The 24,198-nt window shown below is 41.0% G+C and overlaps 1 protein-coding gene across 1 annotated transcript in view; it reads left to right on the top strand.

Annotated features, from left to right (window-relative positions):
• The first annotated feature begins 593 nt into the window (after nt 1–593).
• The window catches only part of INSC (INSC spindle orientation adaptor protein), a 139,090-nt gene continuing 115,485 nt past the window's right edge, over nt 594–24,198 (top strand). Inside the window, exon 1 of the mRNA XM_058421058.1 lies at nt 594–780. Coding sequence (XP_058277041.1) covers nt 594–780 — 187 coding nt within the window. The remainder of the gene's footprint in view (nt 781–24,198) is intronic.

Raw genomic sequence — 24,198 nt, 5'->3', positions numbered from 1 at the left:
CAAATTATGCTGGGAGAGTTTTCATATAAGTAGCCCTGAAGATGAGGGCAGTGCCAGGCACAGCCGTGTGCTGTGCACCTGCACCTTTTTCTCAGGTAGGCATCTGCAAAATTCATGTCTTTGCATAAACAGACTGGAAAAATCATGTTTGGTAGCTTTCAGCTGAACTCATCTTGGAATTTATGGTTCATCTTGGAATAGTCAATCTAATTCCAGAAAACCCCACTTAAGTGCAGGCTCTAGTGCCGTGGACATAACCCTAAAATTGTGTTCAAGCACTTTGGTGCATAGCAATGGACTACTACACATTTTAAAAGGGAACATATCTTGCAACAGAAGCACATCTTCAGGCTTCTTGGCCAAAATCTGATGATGCCTCATAGTAAATATCTCACATAGCTACAAGAATACAGAATACATCAGCCAGGTTCCAAAAAATCAGTGTGTACCAGCAACACAATTTTAGCCCATGAAACATTTTCCCTGCTGGCCTTTGGAAGCTGAGGAACAGCACAGCCTCATCTCAATCTAGGTATCTCGAGGTACGTTACTCCCACTGTTGTCATGGTTTAAGAACAACCAGGCATGTGTTAATGCGAGTAGGAAACTTAAAGGAGGGTATCCAGCATGGGCAGCGAAGCTGGAGTGGAGAACATTGTGATGGTGAGGCCAACTATGTCTATAAAATTGAACTGCTCTTTCCAATAAAAAAAATATCTGGAGATTTAGTTTTGGATGATGATGAGAGGGAGTGTCTGCTGAAGCCTGCCAGTAGTGATGGTGAGTGAAGCAGTGTTTTGCCCTACAGCTCTGGAGGAAAGATTACATTGGGGGTGGAGGGAAGGAGGAAACCCCTCTGTAGAATGAATTTAGAATCCAAACCTTCCACCTTGCCAAAAGCAAATTAGTTTTCCAAAACCCCGCTATAAACTTTGGTGGAAGCAATAAAATGTGCAACATTAGGTCATGCTAGTCTGGTTGCTGGTATCCACTCGTGGCAGAGAAGCACTGGCCGGGAGAATCATGCTGTCACCTCAGATTTGTGCTGGGCTCAAGCATGGTAGTGATGACAAGCGCCATGAGAAAATCCAAGAACAAAATAGTGGGTAATACCACAGGGTTTGAGAAACATGAGTTATAAAATGCTGTTCATTGTACTGTCTACTCAGTGAGGCAGACCCCTGGGAAAAAAAAAAAAAAAAAAGTATGAGCATATAAGCAGGGCAGCATTTTGAACTGGGCAATAATAATCCAAGGAAAAGCTGGTGCACTCAAGCTTTCCCTAAGTGACTTTGCATCTAATATAATGTATTTTTAACCTTATATTAATATGATATCTTAGTATATAGAAATACACAGATTAATTTGACTCAGCTTGTCCCCTTTTAGATGTCTGGCTTGCTTCTGATGGTGGTTACTGCTAAGAGCTGTCATACTAGTTGAAATTTATCAAGAACAGGGGGCAGTATTTGTTTCAACATCAAGTGTCATAAAATAGTTTATTTTTTTCAACCTGAAATGTTTTTTAAAAAATATATAATTTGCAATTTATTATTATGTTGTTCTTGTTCATTAAAGATGAAGTAAAGCTTATTAGGATGTCTTGTAATCTTAGAGTAAAATGTAGCAAATTAATCTGATATGTTATCGTAAGGATCCAAAAAATGTTTTGCTACTGGTTACCAAAGCACATGGCTGTTGGAGAATGGGACTCTGCCTGAGGGCATCTTTTTTTCCCTGATACTTTGTGGGAGACTGAGACGTGGCTCGTCCTAACAGTGCAGGTTTAAATTTAATACAATATGATCAACTTCACGCAGTATAAAGCAGTCTCTGCCTCTCCTACAGCAGATGTGCATCCCACTTTTGACAACTCCATTGGGCAAGATCATGTTGCTAGACAGAGGCATGGGAAAATTTCAGTGTTTTTTTTCCCTGAAATTGTACATATTTGTGCGCTGCCACAGTCAGAGGCCTCCCCTTTCCTGCCTGGTGGCCGGGGCTGTCTACTGGGTTTGGCACTTTATTCTCTGTGCTTGACTTGTTAGAGATTATCATTTATAGGGAGAAGGGGAAGTAGTGGGAAACCATTCACTCTAAAAAGTTAAATACTTGTGACTTCTCCTGTACAACAGGCTTGCAATTTCTGACTTGATTTTTTTGAGATATCTTTGCTTATAGGGCTGAAATAAGATGATGTTCAGTTCCTGCTTCTCTGAACTTTTGACACTCTTGCTGGCTGTTTTCTGTATGTTATTCCTTATCCAGTCCAGATGTTTCTGCACATGAGCCACCCAGTCATTCAGCTTGCTTTTATTTGGAAGGCAAAACCTTGATTTTGTCTTGTGATGGAGGACAGCATTAGAATGTGGAGAGTACCCATTTTTTTGTGGAAGGACTGCAGTGGCTTCGACATTCTTGCGTGATTGGATGTGTTTACTGCCCAGCTGCTGCTTCAAAGCTGGCTGTGGCAGAGGTTGTGTGATTTCTGTAGTGTTTCTTTGGCCTGTTTTGGGTGCCCTGTGGTGTGTGCCTGAGACTGTAATTTCAGCTCGTGGAAATCCCACAGGAATGGTGCTTTGGATCAGCGGCCCTCCTCTCAGCCTGTGCTTGACTGATGCTGCCTGCAGCCTGCACTCCCAAGGGACCTTGATGTTTTAAGCCCAAATTTGGATCTTTCCCTCCCTTGAAACATATGTTGACTTGCAGTATTTCTAAAAAAAGGTTATGTGAAAAACTGGTTGATCACTCTTCAGGCCAGATTTCTAAACTAGCTCTGCGCAGAGCATGTCTCACTAGGATTATGGAGCCCAGCTGAGTGCTGCAGCCTTAAACAAGACAAAATTGTGAAGGAATATTTGTCAAAAAAGCTGACTTTGGGCTATCTTGGCAAGACACTGATTACATTTCTCGTTTTGGGCCACAGTGCTTGTGTGGGTGGGAGGAGTGTGTGGAAACCTGGCCTTCACAGAGCTCTTGGCCTAGGTTAGGCTGTCTGGAAGATGAAAAGCTGTGTTTTCTCTGACTTTCCCGATGCCTTGTACAACACATTTCACATTATTGCATTGCTGGAGTAGATCCGTGAGGGAGAAGAGGATAAAGGACGTTCCTATTTTGTAGTCAGAAGAATAAGAACAAATTTCAGTGGTGATTGTGGTGGGGCTTTGGCGTGTGCCTTGCTGTAGGCACTGCCCAGTTACTGCTGGGGGCAACACGAAGCAAAGGCTCAGCAGAGACTGAGAGCACACAAAAGTGAGAATATGCAAAAAGTAAAATGAGAAGATAAACTGGAAAGGGCTGAAATCCAAACCTCAAGTTCCAAGAGGGAAGGTTATTTTGTTTCTCCTCCTTTCAAGTTTTTGGGAGGCCATTTTTGACTAAAAGGTGTATGGAGGAAGAAATGTGCCCTAATCTTTAGAATCTGGGATGCTATTTAATCTGTTTTGCATTGCTGTGGTTTAATCTGGCAGGCAGATTAACACCACACAGCCACCCATGCCCTCTCCCTCCCACTGCTAGTGTGACTGGGGAGACAACTGGGAAAAAAGAGTGAAATTCATGGTTTGAGGTAAAGACAGTTCCGTAGGAGAGAATTGGAAGGGGAAATAACAGCAATAATAATGATCATAAAAGAATCAAAATACACAAAACAAGTGATGCAGGATGCAAACACATCCAGTAGCCAGAAAAAGAAAAGAATGTTGGTGGTACCATTGGGAGTGTTAAGGAACACTGGTATCAATGCCGGTGCTCACTGAACAGTTTGGGCACTTACAATGAGAATAATTAATACCAGTTTCCTGAGAAGATGGTGGAATTTGCCAAACATCCAACAAACAACCAGACCATTTTCAAGCCCTGATTATTTCCTGATGAACTGCTTGACCCCAAGGGCCTATAGCAGCCATGGCAGTCTGCCTTTGCAAAGCTCCTTAGAATAGATCCATTCAAATACAAACATAATTACACCTCTCCTCACAATATTATATTTCAAATATCCTTCCAGTAATCAGAATCACTGCAGTGTGTGAGGAGTGAAGAGCCCCTTTATCCTTACAGCAGAAAACATATGAACTGTTATGAGTTGAAGAAGGTTAATAACTGTAAAAGGCTAATAGAAAAGGCTTTGAGGCATCATCATAGTCACAAAAAAGGCATGAGGAAATCTGAGAGTGAGTAACAATGCTGCCCCTTTACCAGAAAATGCCCCGATGGAGTGTGAGAACAAGAATCCCTTGCCTCCCCCGCAGAAAATCACAGCTACAGAGGAGTTGTTGAGAGCAGTTGTTGTATATTTCAGTTTGTTCCCATGGTTTTTATCTTCTAGCTTACTCTAATTATTCCTGTTCAAGGCTGATTTATGTTTGACAATTTTACGTTAGAAGAAGTTTCCTTTAACAGAACAACACATACTTGCAGGCAGGATGGGGGGATTATGATGTGTTCAGATGCAGTGTGAGGCAGTTATTTGGCCAAGAAAATCCCTCTGACACTGCTGGTGCAGACAGAGTTTTCCTTATTTGCAGTAGGCCCTCGATGAAGATCAGCAATGTTGACCTCACAAGGGATTCCTTCTAGTTTGTTTCCTGGGGTTTTTTTGGTACTCATATAGGGTTTTTTTAACAACTGTAAGTTTTTTGTGTGAGCAGTACATAACACAATAGTAAATCCATAAGAAGTTTCCACCACCACCTGTGTTATGCTGCAGCATTCTGCTTTCCAGAATGGAGATCAAGTTTTTGTCAGCTGTCCTCAGGACCCTCACACTGGGATGGTGACTTTGCAGGAGGGAGTGGACACACCTGACAGCCATGTAACCAGCAAAGCCTGAGAAATTCCAATGCGTCATGGGTACTAAGTGCCTACAAGTTGTATCAAAATCTGTCTCCTACTAGGGGAAAAGTGAGGAAGTAGCTGCTCTTGCTTTTTCTTTTCAGGAATTGCCTGTCATCTGGAAGTGAGCTTGAGGGGCCTATTAGAAGGAAGCAGGGGAACCATAATGGGTGTAGTATGGCACATGGCAAGGAACTGAGAGCAGAAAGTTTAATGAACAGTGTGGAAATCCATGGGAAAACAGCCTCTGCTAATTCTGCTGCCTGTACAGAGATGTGGACTTTTCAGTTTCTGCTCAGTGGGGATAGGTGACAGCTGGGGAGGTGACCATTTTTCCAGATAAAAAGCAGTTGGTAGTAGTGACTTTATCACAGGACAGCAAATGAGACCACAAAGAAAATGAGGGGCTGAGCTAGAAGGGGAGCCTGGAATTATGGCCAGCCACCCCCAAAAGCATTGCTTTGAGATGCAGAAGGTGACTGATGTGCCTGCTGTCGCCTACACACCAAGATACACCAGTGGCTTGTAAATTGTATTTAAAATGGAGGAGTCAGTGAGCTCTGCACTCATGAGTGTTACTTCAAGAAACTTGACTGAAACAGTCTCTAAAGTCTGTGGACTGTAGCCTTATACAGTGTACAAAATGTGCTGGTTTGACTGAAAATCTGTAATTTGTTAGATTAGTAGTTTGCAGAGGTGAATTTAGCGCTAAGTGAGGGTTGCTAACTGAAAAAAAAAAGGAAAAAGAGAAATAGAAATAGATAATTGATTTGTCTAATTATATGGAGGGCTTATTTAAAGTGGAGATTAGTCTGCTTTTAAAAAAAGTTGTATTGAGTAAATGTATTATGTGCTCAGGGCATTTATTGTTGGAAGCATGGGATTCCTACATGTGGTATTGTTTGTTTGGTTTTAAAATGTATAAAAAGAAATGTGGTTTTGATAGCAAATCATCTTATCTTTGAAAAAGTATAGGTGACCCCAGGTTATGTCTCTGGTGTTATCAAAGTAACATTTGACTTAATGAAGGAGATTTTACATGCCCCATGGTCATTGGTATTTCTGAGGAGAGTAGCAAGGACTTTGATGGCTTCTCTGTGGAAAGGGTGCTGGATCTGCATGACAAACTGAGGGAGGTGGAAGCCATGCAAGGGTGTTTTCCTTGTCCCACTTGGTCTCCACAAACCCTGGGGAATGAAGTGTGACAAATGACAAATTCTTGCTGGATTTTTTTCTCTATATTTTCATTAACCTCTGAATAGATATTATTTTAATTAAAATAATCTTGACAGCACCTATGAAAAAGCTGTGGAGGTTGTAACAGCAATTAAGTGTGTTGTCAAAGATGATAAGCAGCCTGGTATCACAGGAAGGAAATGAACACTCTGACCAATAACAGAACAGTAATCTTAATCCAATGCTTTTCGCCTCTCAGGAGCTCTTTGAAATGGATGGATTTTGGAGACCAGGCAATTTTAGAACAAGACAGTTAAGCAATCAGTGCCATAAAACATCTCCATTTTAAAAGTCAATGTCATACTGGTGTAATAGTGGCTGGTGGCCAGCTAGCGAGAAATGTGATGTTAATTAGACATTAACAATGCAAAGCCTTGATGATTTTCCTGTATTTTGGTTATCAGAATGATTGGGAATTGTATTCAGCATCAGGTGCTGGTGGTGGAGCTTAACAGCGAGTGACCTGCATCAGTGCCAGATGTTTGTTTGAGTTGTCCATTGCAGAGAGAAGGTATGGAAATGCTGGCAGCCCTTCTCTGCTGTGAGGAACATGAGGTTTGAGAGCCTTGCTCTCTAGGTTATGCCACCACAAGTCTTTCATTACTTAGGAGCTGCTCTGAGCACATAATTCACAGGCCTTTTGGTAAATTGCAAACTCCCTAAATTATAGTATTTTGCTCATCCTAAAAGAACCATTCATCCTCTAGATGACCAGCATCACAAGAATGTAAAGAAAAATTAAAAAGAAGAAGAATTAAAGCAGAATTAAAATGAAACCCTCTGTGATGGCCCAGGTAGGGAGGCACTGTCCAGTCCCCAGGAGGTGCAGGTGGAACTGCTGTGGGTGCAAGGACTGGATTACTCTGCCCAGCACAATCACAGGGGGCTGGAGAGAAAGGCTGTCCAAGAAGGAGCAAGCTGTAAAAACGGCCACGGTTTTACTATGGAGAGGGGTGGCAATACATTGAACTAAAAGTTGGAGTCAGATGGAATCTTGGAAGGAGAGGACTGGGAATAGTCCATCTGTAGATGCCAGAACAGATATGGGCAGGCTTGTAGGACTGGAATGGATGAAGCTGTGCTTCATAAAGTCTGAGGTAAAAATGAGGCTGAAGAAAGTTTGTGGTTTCCTGGGTACCCCTGTGGCTTTTCTACATATCGCCAATGAAGGATTTCCCAGGTATCCTGTAGGAAAGGATTAAATGGAGAAATTCAACTCCTATGTCAACAAGAAAAGAGCTGACAAGAGACAATCCTGCTTTGCCCTTATCCTGCCTTCCCAGATGTAATCCAAACAGAATTGGATTAGGGCATTTAGGGCTCATTTTGCCCTTCCTCTGTACCCTGTGCTCCAGCTTGTGCTCCTGCTCTTCGTATTTTCTTGTCCCACTCTCAGCAAACATGAGAATTCAAGAATGAAATGATAGCATGTCATGTTCCTGGTTGGGAAACCTGCACTGTAATATGCCTGAGATGTTTCAAAGGGAAGCAGGTTCCTTGTCCTGCTGAAGCTGTAGTAGCCCACTGTCCTTTCTAGAAATGTGTGGGTAGCAATCTAACCCAAATCTCTACAGTTAGTTGAAAGCTTCCTCTCAGAAGAGCTGTGATTTGAGGAAGAAGATAATAAGTAGCAAGTTGTTAGAGAAAGAGCTTATTTCTTGTTTGCTTTGCAATGTGAGAGGACTGGATCCTGCTACTCCAGAAACTAATTCAAAATGTAGTGTGAGAAAATTCCTACCCCAAGGACATTTACACTCTGAAGGAAATTTCAAGCAAAAAAGCAACATGTAAGTTAAGAACCAGGGAACAGGGGCACAAGTGCTTCTTTTCTCCCCTGATAAAATATGTAATTTTTGTTCCTTGCAATCCTCCAGCTTGCAGTTCTCTCATGTCTTCTAGCCCATGTGGATGAAGGCTTTGACCTGAGGGATGATGACAGCCAGGACAAACTCACTTTTTGGACTAAATCACTAAATCCAGGAGGGAGTTTCCTACAGCTTTAGGAGCAGTGTGTAAGGTAGCCCAGCAGGCAGAAGTGGCTGGAGATGCCCTAAGACTGAGGCTGGGCAGGACCTGGAGACAGGGACTCAGCTGCAAAGGGGATTAAAAATCAGTGCATAATGGAAAAGAGCAGCAATGGAGCACACAAGGGGAGGATGGATAAGAGCAGAATAGCAGCCACTGTGAAAGGCACAGTGGATGAGGAAGTTGGAGCAGAGGAGAAGGGAGCAAGGACAAAAGTTCATCCTCTTCAATGGTGACAGAGTTTTGGGGAATTGAACTAAAATCTTCCCTTCTAAGGAAAATCTCAGATCTGAAGAGCTCCACGGATCAGTAATGATGTACACTGAGTTTCAGAGTCAGCTTCCAGACTGAATGTACAGGGCAAATGGCCATACTTCCTTACTGATAGAATAGGAACAAAAATTAAATGCAATAGAAGTCAAACATAGTTTCCAAAGTATTTTCTTACTTTAAAAAGCCAGAAGTTTAGAAGGTTTATTTTGTAAGACAGCAAGAGGCAATATGTGAAGTACTTCTAAGGAAACACCTGTGTTGTGTAAAACCAGTAACATACCAGACATAATATGGGTGGTAAACCAATCTTTTAGTGCTCCACATAATTATTTTTTTTTTTTTTTACACTAAAATTATTTGTTTTAAAAATATCAGCCTACACTTGTTGAAACTGTGTTGGTGTCCCACTACTGACAACAATTCTCTTTTAAAAGGAAAGGTTTTTGCAACTTTTTTCCAGTAAACCACATCTGGATTTTTAACTTCACTGAAAGTTTTTAATGTATTTTTATATCAGACTGTGTTGTAAAAAATGTTATTTTTCTCCAGATTTATCCAGTTCCTCCTCTCTGGACTATCTTACATTTATCAGGGTCTCTAATTACATTCCTCTACAAGCTGACCACTACAAAAATTGAAATCCTCACCACAAATCTGTAAAAATGTTTCCACTTGCATTGGGAGACAAAAATAGAATAATTCCATGTCTTTTTGGATGGATGCCTAGCTGAAACTATGCAGGGTTTGACTGACAAGAGGATGTAGTCTTTGCTGAGAGTGCTTTCTTTAAGATCCTTTTTAGTCTTCAGGAACATTTAAGTAGATGAATGAAGAGAGGATTTATGCTAGTTTCCCTTCATTTTTGTTAACTCTGCCTGCTTTTTTGTAACTTTTGTCTCCTGCAACAAAATCGTTTCAGCTCTTCAGGCTTGCTGAATATATAATCACAAGCTGGTAAGTAGTAACTTCGGAGAGTTTTGGGTTGAAATGGCACTCTATTCTTTTGTGTACAGCTGTGGTAGAGGAATAAAACCCTTTTGTGCAAATAAGGAAAAGCAGAATTATTTAAACGCTCAGTATTTGCCAGGGTTATAACTGTAAAGTGTAGACTTTCTGTGGTGAATAAATACAGTTAACACATAGCTCAGCCTGCGAATGCAGTGGAGAGACTTTACTTGAGTAAGTTGGGAATTCTTTTGCATCTGAGTGAGCTCTCCTCACTGTGCTGCACGGCACGTTATCCGTTTCCTGGGGAATGTGGACGGGAGCTTACAGCACAGCAGGTAATTGGCTGCTTCAGTTGGAAAAGCATAAAAAGGGTATTTGTTGGTATATACAGCAAGAAAATGAGGACTGATGGTAATGGCTGTTGGGTGGTAATATTTGTTTGTAGTCTTCTGAGGTGTCTGTGAGATTAAATCCATGCAGGCACTTTGTAAGGGCAGTGGGTGTGTTAAATGTAAAGTTTAGGCAGCTGAGCAACTTTTTCTGTCAGTGCATTTTAGACTGGAACTTTCATACACTTTGAACGTAAGAAACAAAGTGAATGTTTGTGTGATAACACAGCGTTTTTTGAATGATTTCTCCTGCTGTTCAGGGCTTGTGTTTCTGTATCTCAGCACACATTTTTGTGTTGCTGCTTTATTTTGAATCATACCTTCATTTTATATGAATGATCTTATCTGATGTCTGTGGAAAGCAAACATAGCTCAGCCTTTAGGAGCTTTTTTCTGTATTTTTAAACCTGGCCTATGCTGGGGCAAATATTTCCTCTTGGGAAGAGAAAGCTGTTACTGGGTTAGGTACTTTTTCACAGTTGCACATGTGGCAGTTTCTACAGACGGACTGAAAAAAAAAAGCTGTAATGGTATATCTATGTTTTTTGTTTAAAGGAGTTTATGTCCAGGTAGGGCGGGGAAGTGTGTTGGCAGTGTAAAGACAGATGTAACCAGGTTCCTCCTAAAACAGGGCTATTTTCATGGGAAAGTTTTTGTTCCTTGTTTTTGCTCTGCTTCTTCTCTTTAACTAAATGAAGCATGTGGTTTAAAGTCAAGGCTGATAGATAATAGAATAACATAAGATTTAATTTAATTTTCATAATATTGTGTAAAAAAACCCACCTATCTGGGCTTTGATATTCCAGAAACCTAGGCCTGTGGGCAAATATGTATGATGGATCTCACTGGAGCTGATTGGCACAAGACTATAATATTTACTTCAAAGATGTTTGCAGTTTTATGTTGCATAATTCCAGTCCTTGGACAGTTTGATTTTAATTTGTTTCCTGAAAATCTCACTAAGAACATTGTACACTGTGTTGGATGTTGAAATTGGGCTTTATGTGTAGAAAGAGACAAAAATGAAATATTTTATGGTTTTGGTAGGTCTGCATGGCTGTATTTAGGGAGAATACTTGGAAGACTGAAAAATAGATTATGCATTTTTAACATTTTACTATCTGTAGCAAACAAAGGTTTGTTTCCTCCCCTTTGGTAAAGAGGAAATCCAAGTGCTTCTTTTATACACTCTTGTACTCTTTGAGGTGGCTTTAAATCTTCATCTATGTCATATGAGGTAAAATGTGTATTAAAGCATTAAGGAAAATGGGGTTAAGGCATGCACTGTCTAATAAAAGAAAATAGTAGTTTTTGGCAGTCATCCTTTGGCCTGTGTGATTTTTTTTTTTTTTTTTCCAAAGGGCACTGACATTGCTCCTGGTTTCTTTAGGGTTGCCATTCTGTGCGTGGATGTGCTTTTTACCCATTGACCTTTTTTATTTATTTTCTTGAATGCCAAATATTTAATGTGTCATTTCTGCCAGAAAGTTCTGGTGATCAAAGAGGAAACAAAATGGGCTTGAAGCAGGTTGTTGGAAAGGCACACATGGGATGGCACAGCCATGGAAAGCTCTTTTTATTTTTTCCCGCAGGAGTTGCGTACCAGTCCTCACACTGACTTAATGAACACAGGAGGAAGCCCATATTTTCCTGGGCCTGGAAAGCAAATGTGGTCTCAGAGTGCAAGGTTTACTACCAGGATAATCAGCTAGAGTGGCGTGAGCGATCGCCTGCCAAATTTCTTTTGCCTCCTGTGTACCTGGACCAATTAACTCCATTCTTCATTCCTCAGTCATCTCCCCAGGCAGCTACCTGGTCTTAATGAGCCATAAAACACAAGGCTCTGGTCCATATGGAAAGGTTTCGGGGTGTAGGGGGTGTCTTAGCCCTTTGCAGGGGTCTCTGAGAGTGTCAGAGGTAGCAGTGTTGTCCAAAATGAAATTCATAGGATGTACCTGTGCCCTCTTCCTGGTTACTGGAAGAGTCTTGTTGGGTGATGTAGGCCATGAGATGAAAGCTGGATTCATTTGGGAGAGCTGCACAGAGGAGCCAGTGGAATAACTTCGGCTAAGCACAAAGGGAAGAACTTCAGCTGGGATTAGATAATGTTGTTCTTATCTCCTGAACAAAATCTCTTCTTTGCTTCTGCCTGCCTACCTTCCTCCCAAGTGGGGATTAACCGTAACTTTTCTAATTGGGTTTGTAAACGGATCGTGCTTAGCTACAAGTCCAGCAGCTCAGTTCTTTCCCTGCCACAGCCCCTGTGCTTCCTGGACTCCAACCCGACATCTGCAGAGCTCCACGGGGTGGGAGGCAGTGGGCAGATGGTCTGGAGCAAGACATTCATTCCACAGATTTCAGATTCCAAAGACAAAGCCCTAGGAAGACCTGAACTTTTGCAGGTGAAGGGAAAGCACCTTTTGGGTAGGCTCATGCTTGAAAATATTTTAGCAGGCTTGTGACCTTTAAAAGAGATTAGAGCTAGCTATTAATTCATTTCTACCTCCAATGCTCATTTGACTGGATGCTTGATTACCTATAGCTATTCCTTAGGGTCTTCCATGGAGATGTGCTCTATCTTAGAGCCTTAGAATTAAAACTATTGATTGAAACTGGAGTAGATCACTAGGACCTCTGCAAAAATTTAGGGCTAAGCCAAACTTCTCAGATCTTTCCTTCCTTTGCATATTTCTGAGTATCCTTGAAATCCAGTTGCTCTCATGAGGACTGAGAACTGGAAAGCTGGATTTCTGACTCATATTTTTCTGGGAAAGTTGAGATGTATTGGGATAGTACACATGCTCTGTGTCACTCCAAGTCATCTAGGAAATTTAGAACATTTTGTGACTTGAAACCTGCCCAGCTCTCCTGTCATATAGGAAAAACCCGTGGAATCAAACTTACTTCTCAAACATGCTTATTTTTGCACCTTCGTCCTCAGTTAGCTCAAGGGAAAAAAATGCTGGTTTTGTGGTCTTCCTTGTTTTGGAGGTCCTTTGGTGTCTTCTCTGTCATATGGAGCTTCACATGAAGATTTCTGATACTAGAATTCCAACTTATCAAAATTACAATAATTCAGGGTTATTGAGTTGTGGTGGTGGTTTTTTTTTTTGGTTTTTTTTTTTTTTTGGTTGTTGTTGTTGTTGTTTTGTTTTGTTTTTGTTTTTTTCCCCAGATCTAACAGAAACCAGGGAAAAGCTACTTCTAGAGAAATGATGCTGTTTTTATACCCTCACATCCCCAGACTCTGCACCCTGGCAGAGTCCCAATGTAGTCAGTAGAGCCCTATTAATTTGTCTCTGGCCAGGAAAAGCCCTCATAATTTTAAGTAAGTCATATCTATATGAAATAATAATAAAATCTGTGAACTCATATCACAGAAGCATACCTGGAGAGGGATGAGATTAAAACCAGAGGTGCTGGTACTTGTCAGATTAATTTAGTGACCTCTCCCTGCAACCCCAGTCTCACTGACTTCTAGAATTGTTAGGGAAACACAAAATGGTGATGGGACACTGAGAGTTCTGATGTTTTTTGTGTTCTTGATTAGGAAGCAGTTAAAACCAGTTGTGGAAGTGAATTGAAGTATTCAGAGTAAGAGGTTTCCAGGGGGACTGTGCTGATTGAGGGGGGACTTTGCACTTTCTGCTGTTCTCCTGCTCCCTTAAACTGTGAAAGGTGTAACAAACCTACTGGCTGTGGGGGCTCCCATGGAATGGCTCACAAGAAAGCAATTTGGTATTGGCCTAGTTCAAGCATTCTCACAAAAAGTGAAGCCTGGCTTTGAGCTGAGCACAGTCCCAGGTGGCTGAGAGCCGTCCTGCATGGCCCATGTCAGGCTGTCCAGGTCAGGTCCCTGGGGAGCAGCACCCACGTGCTTGATGTGACTGGGAGTGTTAGCTGGGACACAGATATGCTGCCCAACTCAATGCAGTGGAGCAGGGTTCGTGAAAACGTTTCACTGCTGTAATTTCAGTGGCGCAAACATGAAAAGGAATAAAAATCAGACCATCTGGGCAGCACCAGCTCTGTCTCCCATTAGGGGTTTGCACACAAGAAGACAGTGCACCTTGTCTGAGGCAGGGCTCTGGCCTGGGTTTAAACTCTCATTTCTTTCCATAGCTATGCACAAGACACACCCTCTCTCACCAGCTCTGTCTCCCCATATGAGAATGAAATCTTCTTTCTCCAGGTTTTGCTATGGGGCAGCAGCTGCTAAGGTCCCGGTGCTGCAGGGAGATAATTTCCAGGGCTACACCCAGAGAGGCAAAAGCAGGAGTGCTGAAAAACCTTGGCAAAAGCTGATCATCCCTTGGCTAAAGTCTGTTCCTCTGGCCTGCTGAAGGTCTGCTGAGGGAGCCAGAGGAATCCTGCAGCTCTGCAGCCAGCAGTGCATGCATGTGCAGGAGTTAAAACTCACTCAGGCAGTATGGCTGTGTCTGTTGTCCTATTCACTCTGAAATATGTCATCCCATGCTAACGATGCTTTTCACATATGTCAGAAGTGATGCATGATTAATAAGTAAGGATATTTCAGGTGTTGCCTTTGATGCTGCGTCAGTCAGATGATGCCAGGTGGAAACTGCTCTGGGGCCCTGACTGCAGCACAACAAGCTGGTGACAAGGCATAAAAACTTAGGTTCAAAAAGTGTCTTGGAATCATTTCTTGAAAACAAAACATATTGCAAGTGGTGCATTTCCAGCCACTGAGGGCCGCTTCAGTAATAGCTTTTCTGTTAGCTAATTTCTGTCCTTAGGAGGAAGTGGCTTCCGTCCTCTCTTCATCTAATTCCTTTGCCGTGTTGACCTTCACCTGTGTGACTCACTCCCTGAAATCCTCTCGGGAGGATCAGTGTCAGTTCTAATAAGCCAGCTGTCACTTTACACCAAACAGAAAGTAAGTGTTCCATTTGTTAAATGGGCCAGGAGAGCTCAGCAGCTTCTTCTACCATCCTTGGTTTGTTTTTTTTTCTAGGAGAAAGTGTTTTACTTTGACGTGACTGAAAGTGCATAAAGCGGATTTGAAGCTACAGACTTAAGTGTCTTGAATGAGGACTGACTGCCATGTAAGGCTTTTCTTTATTTATCAGCTGTGCTGAAACACGATCAGAGTTACAGCGTGGGGCACAATGAGTTTTCTTGTGTTTCCAGTCAGAAGATAAGGGATACGCCGTGTAAGGGACACACTGGGAATTTCTTTCCTTTAGAAAGCTGCACAGGAAGACACAGGAAAAGTAAGATTTATACACTGAGCTCTTGGCTGCCGAGGCAAAGTGCAACACTGCTTCTTGTTGGGAGTTTTGCCATTGACTAGATTGCGAGCAGGACAGCTCTTCTGTCACAGCTGTTTAGTTATTGCTCCCCTTCGACTGCTTTTCGGTGCTGACGAGCACAGCCTGTGCCTCTCCACCAGCTTTCACAGGTGGGTTATATTTGCACCACTAAGCATGGAAAGTATTTGAGAGTGAGAGTGAAGGGGAGCACTGTATTTTTGTGCCTTTCACTCAGTAGCTGGTGTCTGAATTCAGCAACTTGTGGAGGACAGGTTTTAAACGGTGTTTGGCAAATATGAACTCAGTGTATGTTACTGAATAACCACCACTGGAGAGCACCTTGAGACAGGAAAAGCAAGTGGCAGCTCCAGCGTGCGGGACAAAGGCCATGGTCCTTTTCTATGAACCTGGAGGTGGTGTAAGTATGGCTGCTTCTGGGGATTTGACTCTGTCCTGGGGATTTTGACGTTGAAAAGAGGGCTGTATATGGAGTCAGATGAAGATGATGAGGTATTACCCCCTGGCTCTGCAGTTAAGCTCTGTGAAGCCAGCCCCTCTTCTCAGGAAAAGTGGGGCCATGCTCTTCAGGATGCAGAGTCTGCTCAGCTCTCAGGATAGCTCAGAGCCTTTGGCTCAGTGTTGTTTAGAGGTCCTTCCACAGCCCTGCAGAGATATCCCACAGGCTCTCCCTCCCTGTGGGCAACCTCCCAGTGGCTCTTCAAACTTCCCCTGCCACTGCTGTTCCTTTGCCAATAGAGGCTAAGGGACAGCAAGCTCCTTAGTGCATGTTACAGGAGGCTGCCCAAGCTTTACTCTGGAGATGATTCTTTGTCTTTCCTGGCTGCAGAAGTGGGGAGGGCAACTTTCTTCTTGTTCCTCTAGGCATTTAATTTGTCTTTGTCTCATGATATGCATAGGCTGGAGGCTTAGGGCCAGAACCTTTCTTCATTAGCACCCTTATTTATACTCTGAACTTAAGTGTTTTCAGCAACTGAAATAGACACCTGATAATGATTTCAGGATATTTAAATATAGTTAAGTATTCAATATACCATTCCTCAGCCTGAGTGAGCTTTGAAACTGTGTATGTCAAATATACATCTGTATTGTCTGTGTCTTCCCGTGTGGGGAAAGACCTTAAAAAGATCAAATCTAGAACCCTGTGCTTGGCCCTGCTCTGCAATCAGCAAGCTGCAAAGAGAGGGTTCTGGCTATGTTTGCTCAGATTTTGTGTTGGATTTTTTTCTTGGATGTGTTCCTAAGGCTATGACTTGCAGAGAGTTGTGACTCTGATATTTAATAGTGGCAAAATTTTTGTTCGCTTCAAACAATACAAAAGGGGGTACTTAATCTTTAGACATTCCCCCCCTCCCTAAAACTTCTGGCCATAGCAATACTACACCTTAAACAAAGTATTCGGTAGCCATTAAGCTACACAACTTTGAATAATTAACTTTCTCAACAACAGCTGAGGTTTGTGGCTTTTCAAGTGAATGGAACTGGAGCCCGCAGAATCATTGTCTGTTCAAAGCACTGCCCAGGTGGGAAGCAGTGCTGGGTAATGAACCACAGCTTTCTACATATATGTATATAAAAAGGGTAGCTTCATTTTCAGGAGACCTAGGATTGAATTTATTTTAAATGAAAGTGTGTGTATGTCTATATAAACTTATACACGGGACCAACAACAAGTAGTCAGCCTGAAAACTGTGTAAGCAACAGATGTCCTTCAGCATGTGCGACTTAGATGTAAACCTGGTAAAACAATAGGTTCTTTTATGGTTAGATCTCATCAGGTCAGGAAGTCAAGTAATTCCTAGACTACGTGTAGTTTCTTGCTGTTATAGTTGGAAAATAGGCAACACATAATCCAAAAGATAGTTTAGACATTTTATTTTTGATAAAACTTGGTCCACATCACTCCCTGAGGATGTGAGAACAGTTGCAAATTAGGAAAGTGAAATGTTTCCTTGTGTAGGTACAGGGCTCTGAAGAAGTTAATTCAGTATGCTCTGAGAGTACTGAAACTGGGCCACTGAACACTTGTTGATGTTTAATCAAATTGCAATTTATGGAGTCAGACTTCCTTCTGAACTTTATATTACTTTACAGCCTAAGTGACAGTTTCTATCCTAGAACAAGAAGCCCATTTTGAAGTGATATAGCACATTTTTCATACAGTGAGCCTATCTATTTCAGAAATTTTCCCTGTCCCAGATGTAAGGATTTTACTATTTGTAGTCTGCATACATGAAGAAACAAAAACGTAGGTGTTCTTAGCAGCTTTTGATCTGGATGTGGGTTTAAGGCCGTATAGTCTCGGACGTTATAAAAACACCTTGGAGGACCAGATTTAAAACATCAGCATCCTCAAATTGTCTCATTTTAAGTATCCTCATTGTTTTAGGCTGGAACACCCCCTTACTCTCATCATTTGCATTAGTCTTTCTACAAGCCAGTTGTGAGAAAGCTTTCCTGGCCAGAAAACTCTGTTCCATATGTTAAGGATTAACTGGCTTAGTAACTTTAGGACTGCATTTCCCTTTCCTAACTGTATTCCTCAAAAAAAAAAAAAAAAAATGCTGTAGGTAGGAATCCATAGCAATTAATGAGTGTGATGGTCCTGAGTGCCCTGTTGCAGAGGCATCACCTATGCAAAGGAGTAGAGCTCTTGGGAAATGAGTTACCACAAGAAAAGGAACAAAACCAAGCCCCTCCACTGGCCAGACAGTCAATGTTGAGTGATTTGGTGAGGAAATCTAAATCTCTGCTTTTTTATCCCAGTGTCATTTTGAAATTAGTAATGTGTTTGAAGGTGGGATAAATCTTAAATATGCTTCCTGGTAAAATGTCCTCTAAGATTTCATTTTTTTTTTTTTTTTCTTTTTTTTCATTTTTTTTCTTTTTTTTCTTTCCTCTACAAATGGGGAGGTAATTAACTGCTGTGAAATGCAGGATTTGGAGAGAAAATTGATTATATACTGTATGTGCAAACCTAGCTTGTAAGCAGTGCCTCTTATCATAACTTAGGTATGAATATTTGCACTGATTCCCACTTAGCAGTTGGTTTTCTATGCTTTGGAAGGTGGGGTGACTTGTTAACTAATTATTTTTTTTTTTTCCTGCTCAACTAGAAATAGGTGCACATGTTAGCTGGGTTTATTTTTAGGGGGGAATGGAGTATGAAAAAAGAAACGTGGCTCATAATTACTGTGTGAGTGCAAAACACGTTCCCAAGTGTGTGTTAGGATTAATACAGCCAACACCTGTGAGAGTCTGTTTCAGTCAAGCAGCAGATGCTGTAAATACCTTAGTAAATAATTTGGAGCTAGTATTCTTCTTCTGAGTGGATAAATCTGTCCTCTCCACTCCTTTCTTCTTTTAAGCCCCCCATATCTACTTTCCTTTTCTGTCTCTAAAATGATCCCCAAGCCCTCACTGTGTGTTGATCCAAAAAAAAGTATAACTTCCCATTGAGACCTTTGGAATAGCTGCACAGCAGAGATTATCTCCTGTTGGATCTGTTAATCTCCAGCAAAAGTTGTCATTTATGCAATTATTTTTCATGATAGCTTGCAGGACTCAACACATGTTGCAGGAAGGTCAATGATGAAAGAGGCCTGGGTATTAAAACAGGTCCAAAATGATGTAATAGTAAATTGTAGTGCTGGTAAGTGTCTTGTTGGATTGAAGGGTGGCAATGTGACCAAAATAGAGTCATTGTCTCGGTCTGAGTGTCATGGAGAGGGCTTTGTGTAGGCATGGAAGCAGAGAGAGGAAATGTTGTAAATTGCCAGGATTATTATGAAGTCCTTTGTTCACCTGCTAGTGTTGCTAATAAAGTACAAAAGTGGCAAAGCAGTTTGGTCACAGTTGTGAATGTGCCACTGGTGCATTTTTTTTTAAAACAAAAATTGGGCCAATGCAAAAAATAGACAAGACAGAGGTGCTGCGTCTCTTTCAGGTTGGTAATTTAAATTTCTAATGCTTCTGGATTCTGCATACTCCCGTCATGGTGGTGACTGAAAGCCAAATCACCACCTTAATTTTAATGTTGGTTTGACCATGGTAATAATCAACGTGAGGTTTGATGAAGATTGGTTGCAGCTCAAGTCCTTGCCCAAACTAAAGTCAAAGGTGGAAGGCTGCTCTCTGGGTGCTAAGGATTGTGTTCTATTGCTGCACTAATAGATGAGCAAGGAATTTAATTTCTTTATGAAGTAGCTACATTCAATTGTCTATAGGGAACTATTTTAAGACAAAAAAAAAAAAAAGGCAAAAGTCTTGTTCTAGACGTAAAAGGAACAGCAGGACTTCAGAATCGTATAAATTACTTTCTAAAAATGATCCCTCTCATAAACTGCATAGGGTGAATGCAATTCTTGTCTCTTTTGAATTATAACTTTTAGTGAGAATGCAGGTGCCCACTCTGCAGTGCTCAATAGCAGTGCCAGAGCTCATGGACCAGTGATCTGTTCCATCTTCCACTAAAACCCCATATGCACAGGAAAAATGACCTGGTGGCAAGAAGTGATCCAGATAATGCCATTGGATTCAAGAATATCCTTTTCTTTGTCATGGTTCTTCAGTGGTTTCCATGGATAAACATGCCATCTAAATGATGTGTACATTTTCCTAGAGTGAGGTGATTTCACAAACACCTGGTAGCAGATTTGGAGTTACTTCTGTCCAGAAGCTGGCAATCATGCCTCAAGGACAGACGGAAGAATAATTTTAGATTTATTCAGGTTCCCTGTACCTTGAGTTTCTCTTCTTGGTTTCTGCCTTTATGATCTTAATCGACAGCTCTTACACTTAATAGCTTGAGATAATTTTGGCTTTTCCTCTTAAATCTTACATTTTTTTGGACCCAGATAGGAAGTCTCATTATATGTTTCTATTTTCAGAGTATTTCTAATTTTACCTGTCATTCTCAAAACCTGAGCACAACAAAATACATCACAAAATAATAGTAAATAAAACTTATTTTAAACCAAACAAAAACTTTGTATAATGTTGTGAATCTCTGTACCCTTTTGTCAAAAGCAGAGTACAGTTTAATGGGCTTTCAAAATAGAAAAATTAAATTAATCAGATATATTTCCATGGAAAACAAATGAGGCACTTCTTATCACATGAATAAATTGTTCCTTTAGAAAATTGTTTTGCACAATTATGGCTTCAAGTGCCATTTATGTAGCCTACTAATGAGAGCCCTCTGTAGCAGCTAACACACCAGGAATGGAGAGAGCTCAAAATTCCCAATTCCTTTCAAAAGTGAATACAGTGTGTCAGAAAGGAGAGGAGAAGGGGAAAAGAGTAAGGAGCTAGAACTCTTTAATAATAATAACTGTGAACTAGCCTGAGGAGAAAAGTTCTTATGAAAGGATAATAAATAAAGAGTTTTTCACATGGCCTTGATTTTTTTTTTTTTTTTTTTTTTTTTAAGTAAGTTCAAGATTTATAAAGATTTTTTTTTTTTCCTTCTCTCTCCTGTCTCACAGCCTGGGTACCTCCAAAATAAATTAAAGGAATGGACACGGGGGTAATTGATTTGAAGAAAGGGAGATGGGTGGCAAAATTGAATAATATTGCTAACGAGGGTGTTGCTTGAAGGAGGTAACTGGCCCATCACAGGGTTCTAAAAGTATTATTTCAGATTTCAGGCTGTACTAGTTCTTTTGCTTTGTTAGATGTTGTATTTGCTAAATATAAGTAAATATAACTAGATTTTGGAGAAATAATGAAGTACAGCTCTATGTGCCAAATCAATGCATTCATTATTTGTTACAGATTTGATTCCATAAACAAAGAGCCCATGGGTGGAGATGAGATCATATCTGAAATACCAGACAAAGTCTGTCATGGCTCCATGCCTCTGCAAAGCAATGCCTGACTCTGCAGTGCCTGCTTTCCTTTGACCTGCCTGATGGCTGGTATTTTTGAAAAGAATATTTGAAGTTGGTGGATGCTTCATTTTTTTTAAAATTTTTTTTGTTGTTGTTGTTCTTCCTTTCCTTCCCTTCCCAGAAAACCCAAAGGCCCCAGGCCAGGATCTTCATGGAGGGGAGACCTGTAGTTTGGCTGGCTCAACCTCTGATTTATTGAGGCTAAGCTCCTTTAAAATTTCCAGTAAAAAACAAAAGAAATACATTTGTGTCAAAGACTTTTTATTTTTATTTTGATTGCTGTGGAGTTTAACTGCCTCAAACTGGGGCCAGCCTTTGTTCTGTCTTGCAGTTAAGTACCTCTGGCATTTATGATAGCCTGCAATTACTGTTCAAGCTATCATTTTTCCATTTCAAAAGTTAGCATTTCTCCATGCTTGCAGCATTATCTCAGATGCCACAATTATGTGCATCCTCGGGAGGAGGAAATGGCTGTGGCACATCCCATGCTGTGGTGTGGTGAGTGTAGGGAAGTGTATTTTGGGGGTTTCTGTGATAAGCGTTCTTGTGGAGCCAGGTTTTCATAAGAGTCTGATGAGAAAAGTTTATGCACAGCACTTTAATTTCACTGTAATGCCTTTTCCTAGGAAGATCTGAGGCTAATAATTCTCAAGTGATTTAAACATATATCTAGGAAAGGGAAATAGGGGTAGATTGTAGTAAAAATACACTAGTGAATACCCGAAGTCTCATTTAGCCTTAGGCCCTCTTGAGAACATGACTCAGGAGACAAGAGGGACCAAAAAGTGTTTCTAAGTAGGCAATGGTCTCAGACACTTTAAAACCCATGTGCAAGGAGACCACTTCCTACTGGAACTGCTAAAAGAGCAGATTGGCTGTGGCAGTCCTGGAAAAACTGCAGTGCTTGATTTGTTTGTTCTGATTTGCTCTTTGGCTTCCTGGAATTTTTAGAGTTCGAGCTCAAATATGTGATTCCTCCAAGCAAAGCAAGAATAAATCCCTACCTTGCCTTTTTGTCAGGGGTTTGCTATTTATTTTCTCGGGCAATATGCAATCTGCATATGACACAGAGCATGTGGGAAGGCAGGGATTTCATCATTGATCTCAGATGAGCTGGGTTCCTGATGGCTTCAGTGCTCTGGAAACTGAGGGATATTTGCAGATGGATTTGGATTTATAAGATCTGCTGCAAAAATAGATGCAATTTTAACAAAACCTTTCACAAGAGGCATATAAATTCTTCTGCCTTTTGCCAATGTATTAACTAAGGACGTTGAAAAGTTATGTCAATCTCTCCTTTGCCAGGAGCTGTGGGGGAGAACTATGCAATAGCCTTTAAATATGACAACTTTCTATTCTTGTAGAGTTAATCTGTCAGATGAGTTTTTTAATGAGTAAGTTTTACAAGTATGTAGATTAATTGTTATGCAAATATAGTACAAGATCACTGTTAATTTATTTTTCTTTAATGTTAATGTAGAAGTAACTGTAAACATGCTTTGGTAGTTTGATGTACTAGGATGGCCAAATACTTCAGTTTTTCTTTTTTGCTCTTTCATGACTTTGAGACAGCTGAGAAATGCTTCATTCTGCATAAAGGGTGGAATCAGCTGTGTTTATTGTTGAACAATATAGTGTTGATTTGGTGAAGAAGATATTAAAAAACCCAGGGAAATACAATCCTAAAGATTGGCTGACATCATTGTTTGGCAGCCTGTTTAATACAGGAAACCTTTTCTCCTCCTCAAAGCTCTTTGGAGTTCAGGACAGGCCTGTCTTGTGTTCAGTCTGCTTGTCCTGCTCTCTTCCATGGCTTTGCTCTCATCTGGTGGAAGGGAGGCTCCAACCCCTTCCTGCTGCAGCATCACTGCCCAAGGCCTTCTCCCAAAGACCACACACAGTTTAACATGGCTTCTGCTGCAATAAATCACATAAAGCAGCCACTCATACAGGGCTTTTAAAAGCTGACTATGTGTTTTGTCTCAGTGGTGGTCTGAAGAGCGCTTGTACTCCATGCACCTGTCGGATATTAATAGGAGAAAAATTTTAAAACTTATATTTTAAATGTTGTCCATTTGAGCATTGCCATGGAAGCAGACGATATTTTGAAAGAAGAGATTTGCTCTGCAATTTAATTTGTGCAGTTAATGATATGTTTGCATGAGAAGTGGTTAGAAGTGGTTAAATGCACAGTAGTTTCTTAACATATTTATAAAAATATAGTGGATGACCTGTTAAAGAAATTAATCACAAAATGATGAAAACTCTAGTAGAAATCTAACTATGAGTGAAAAATAGATTCAGTTCTGTGCATGTAGACAACAGAGCTGGTGAATGGTCTGAAACACAAGTCCTGTGAGGAATGGCTGAGGGAGCTGGAAAAGAGGAGGCTCAGGGAAGTCCTTGATGCCCTTTCCAACCACCTGAGAAGAGGTATGGGGTCAGCCTCTTCCCTCAGGTGACAAATGACAGGATGGGATGGAATGGTCTTAGGCTGCAGCAGGGGAGGTTCAAGTTGGACATCAGGAGAATTTCTTCACTGAAATGGCTGAGCATTTGGAATGGGTGGAGCTGCCATCCCTGGTAGCGTTGAAGAGATGACTGGATGTGGCATTTGGTACACTGGTTTGGTTGACAATGTGGTGATTGGTCAAGGGTTGGACTTCATGATATTGGAGGCCCTTTCCAACCTTGATGATTCTACGAGTCTGTGCAATATTTGTAGTCCCTTTAATATCTTGGATGGATAAAAGCTCTCTTGGAGCCATCACAAAGGATTTTTTGCTTGATAAACTTAGCACAAGTGTCTCAGTTTTACAGTAACCTTGCTTGTCTGAGCAGGCAGTGTGGTGCCAGGGAGGCCAGTAACCTTCAATGTGTTACTAAAGCAATCAGATTTTGCCTTTCTGTGCAAGCTCACAGTGTATGGGGAGTGAAAAAAGTCCTCCTCTGCCTTTTGCTCTCAGTTTAAACTGCTAAGAAAGAGGGGAAATTACCTTTAAAAAGCCCAAGAAGTAGCTGTGTCCACTCTTATTGCCCTTTAAAACAAAAAAGCAGCCAGCTGTCGCTCTGATTTTAATGGCAGTTGGGTGCAGTCTCTCCTTGGACCATGAGCACTATTTTTTAATATTGCCCTCAAATATTGTGCTAACAGATCAAAGTCAGTACACAAATATATTAAAATATAAGGAAAAAGTGAGAAAACTCTTGATGCTTGTGGTTTGTCCAAAATATTCTTGTGAAGTAACAAAAGTGAGGCAGAAAGGGTCTTTGAGATTGTTTGAATGTTGAGCAGTTGGCCAAAGTTCAGGG

This window comes from Hirundo rustica, chromosome 6, assembly GCF_015227805.2.
Source record: "Hirundo rustica isolate bHirRus1 chromosome 6, bHirRus1.pri.v3, whole genome shotgun sequence".
Lineage (NCBI taxonomy): Eukaryota > Metazoa > Chordata > Aves > Passeriformes > Hirundinidae > Hirundo > Hirundo rustica.
The sequence above is the reverse complement of the archived record's forward strand: the minus strand, read 5'-3'. Positions and strand labels throughout refer to the sequence as shown.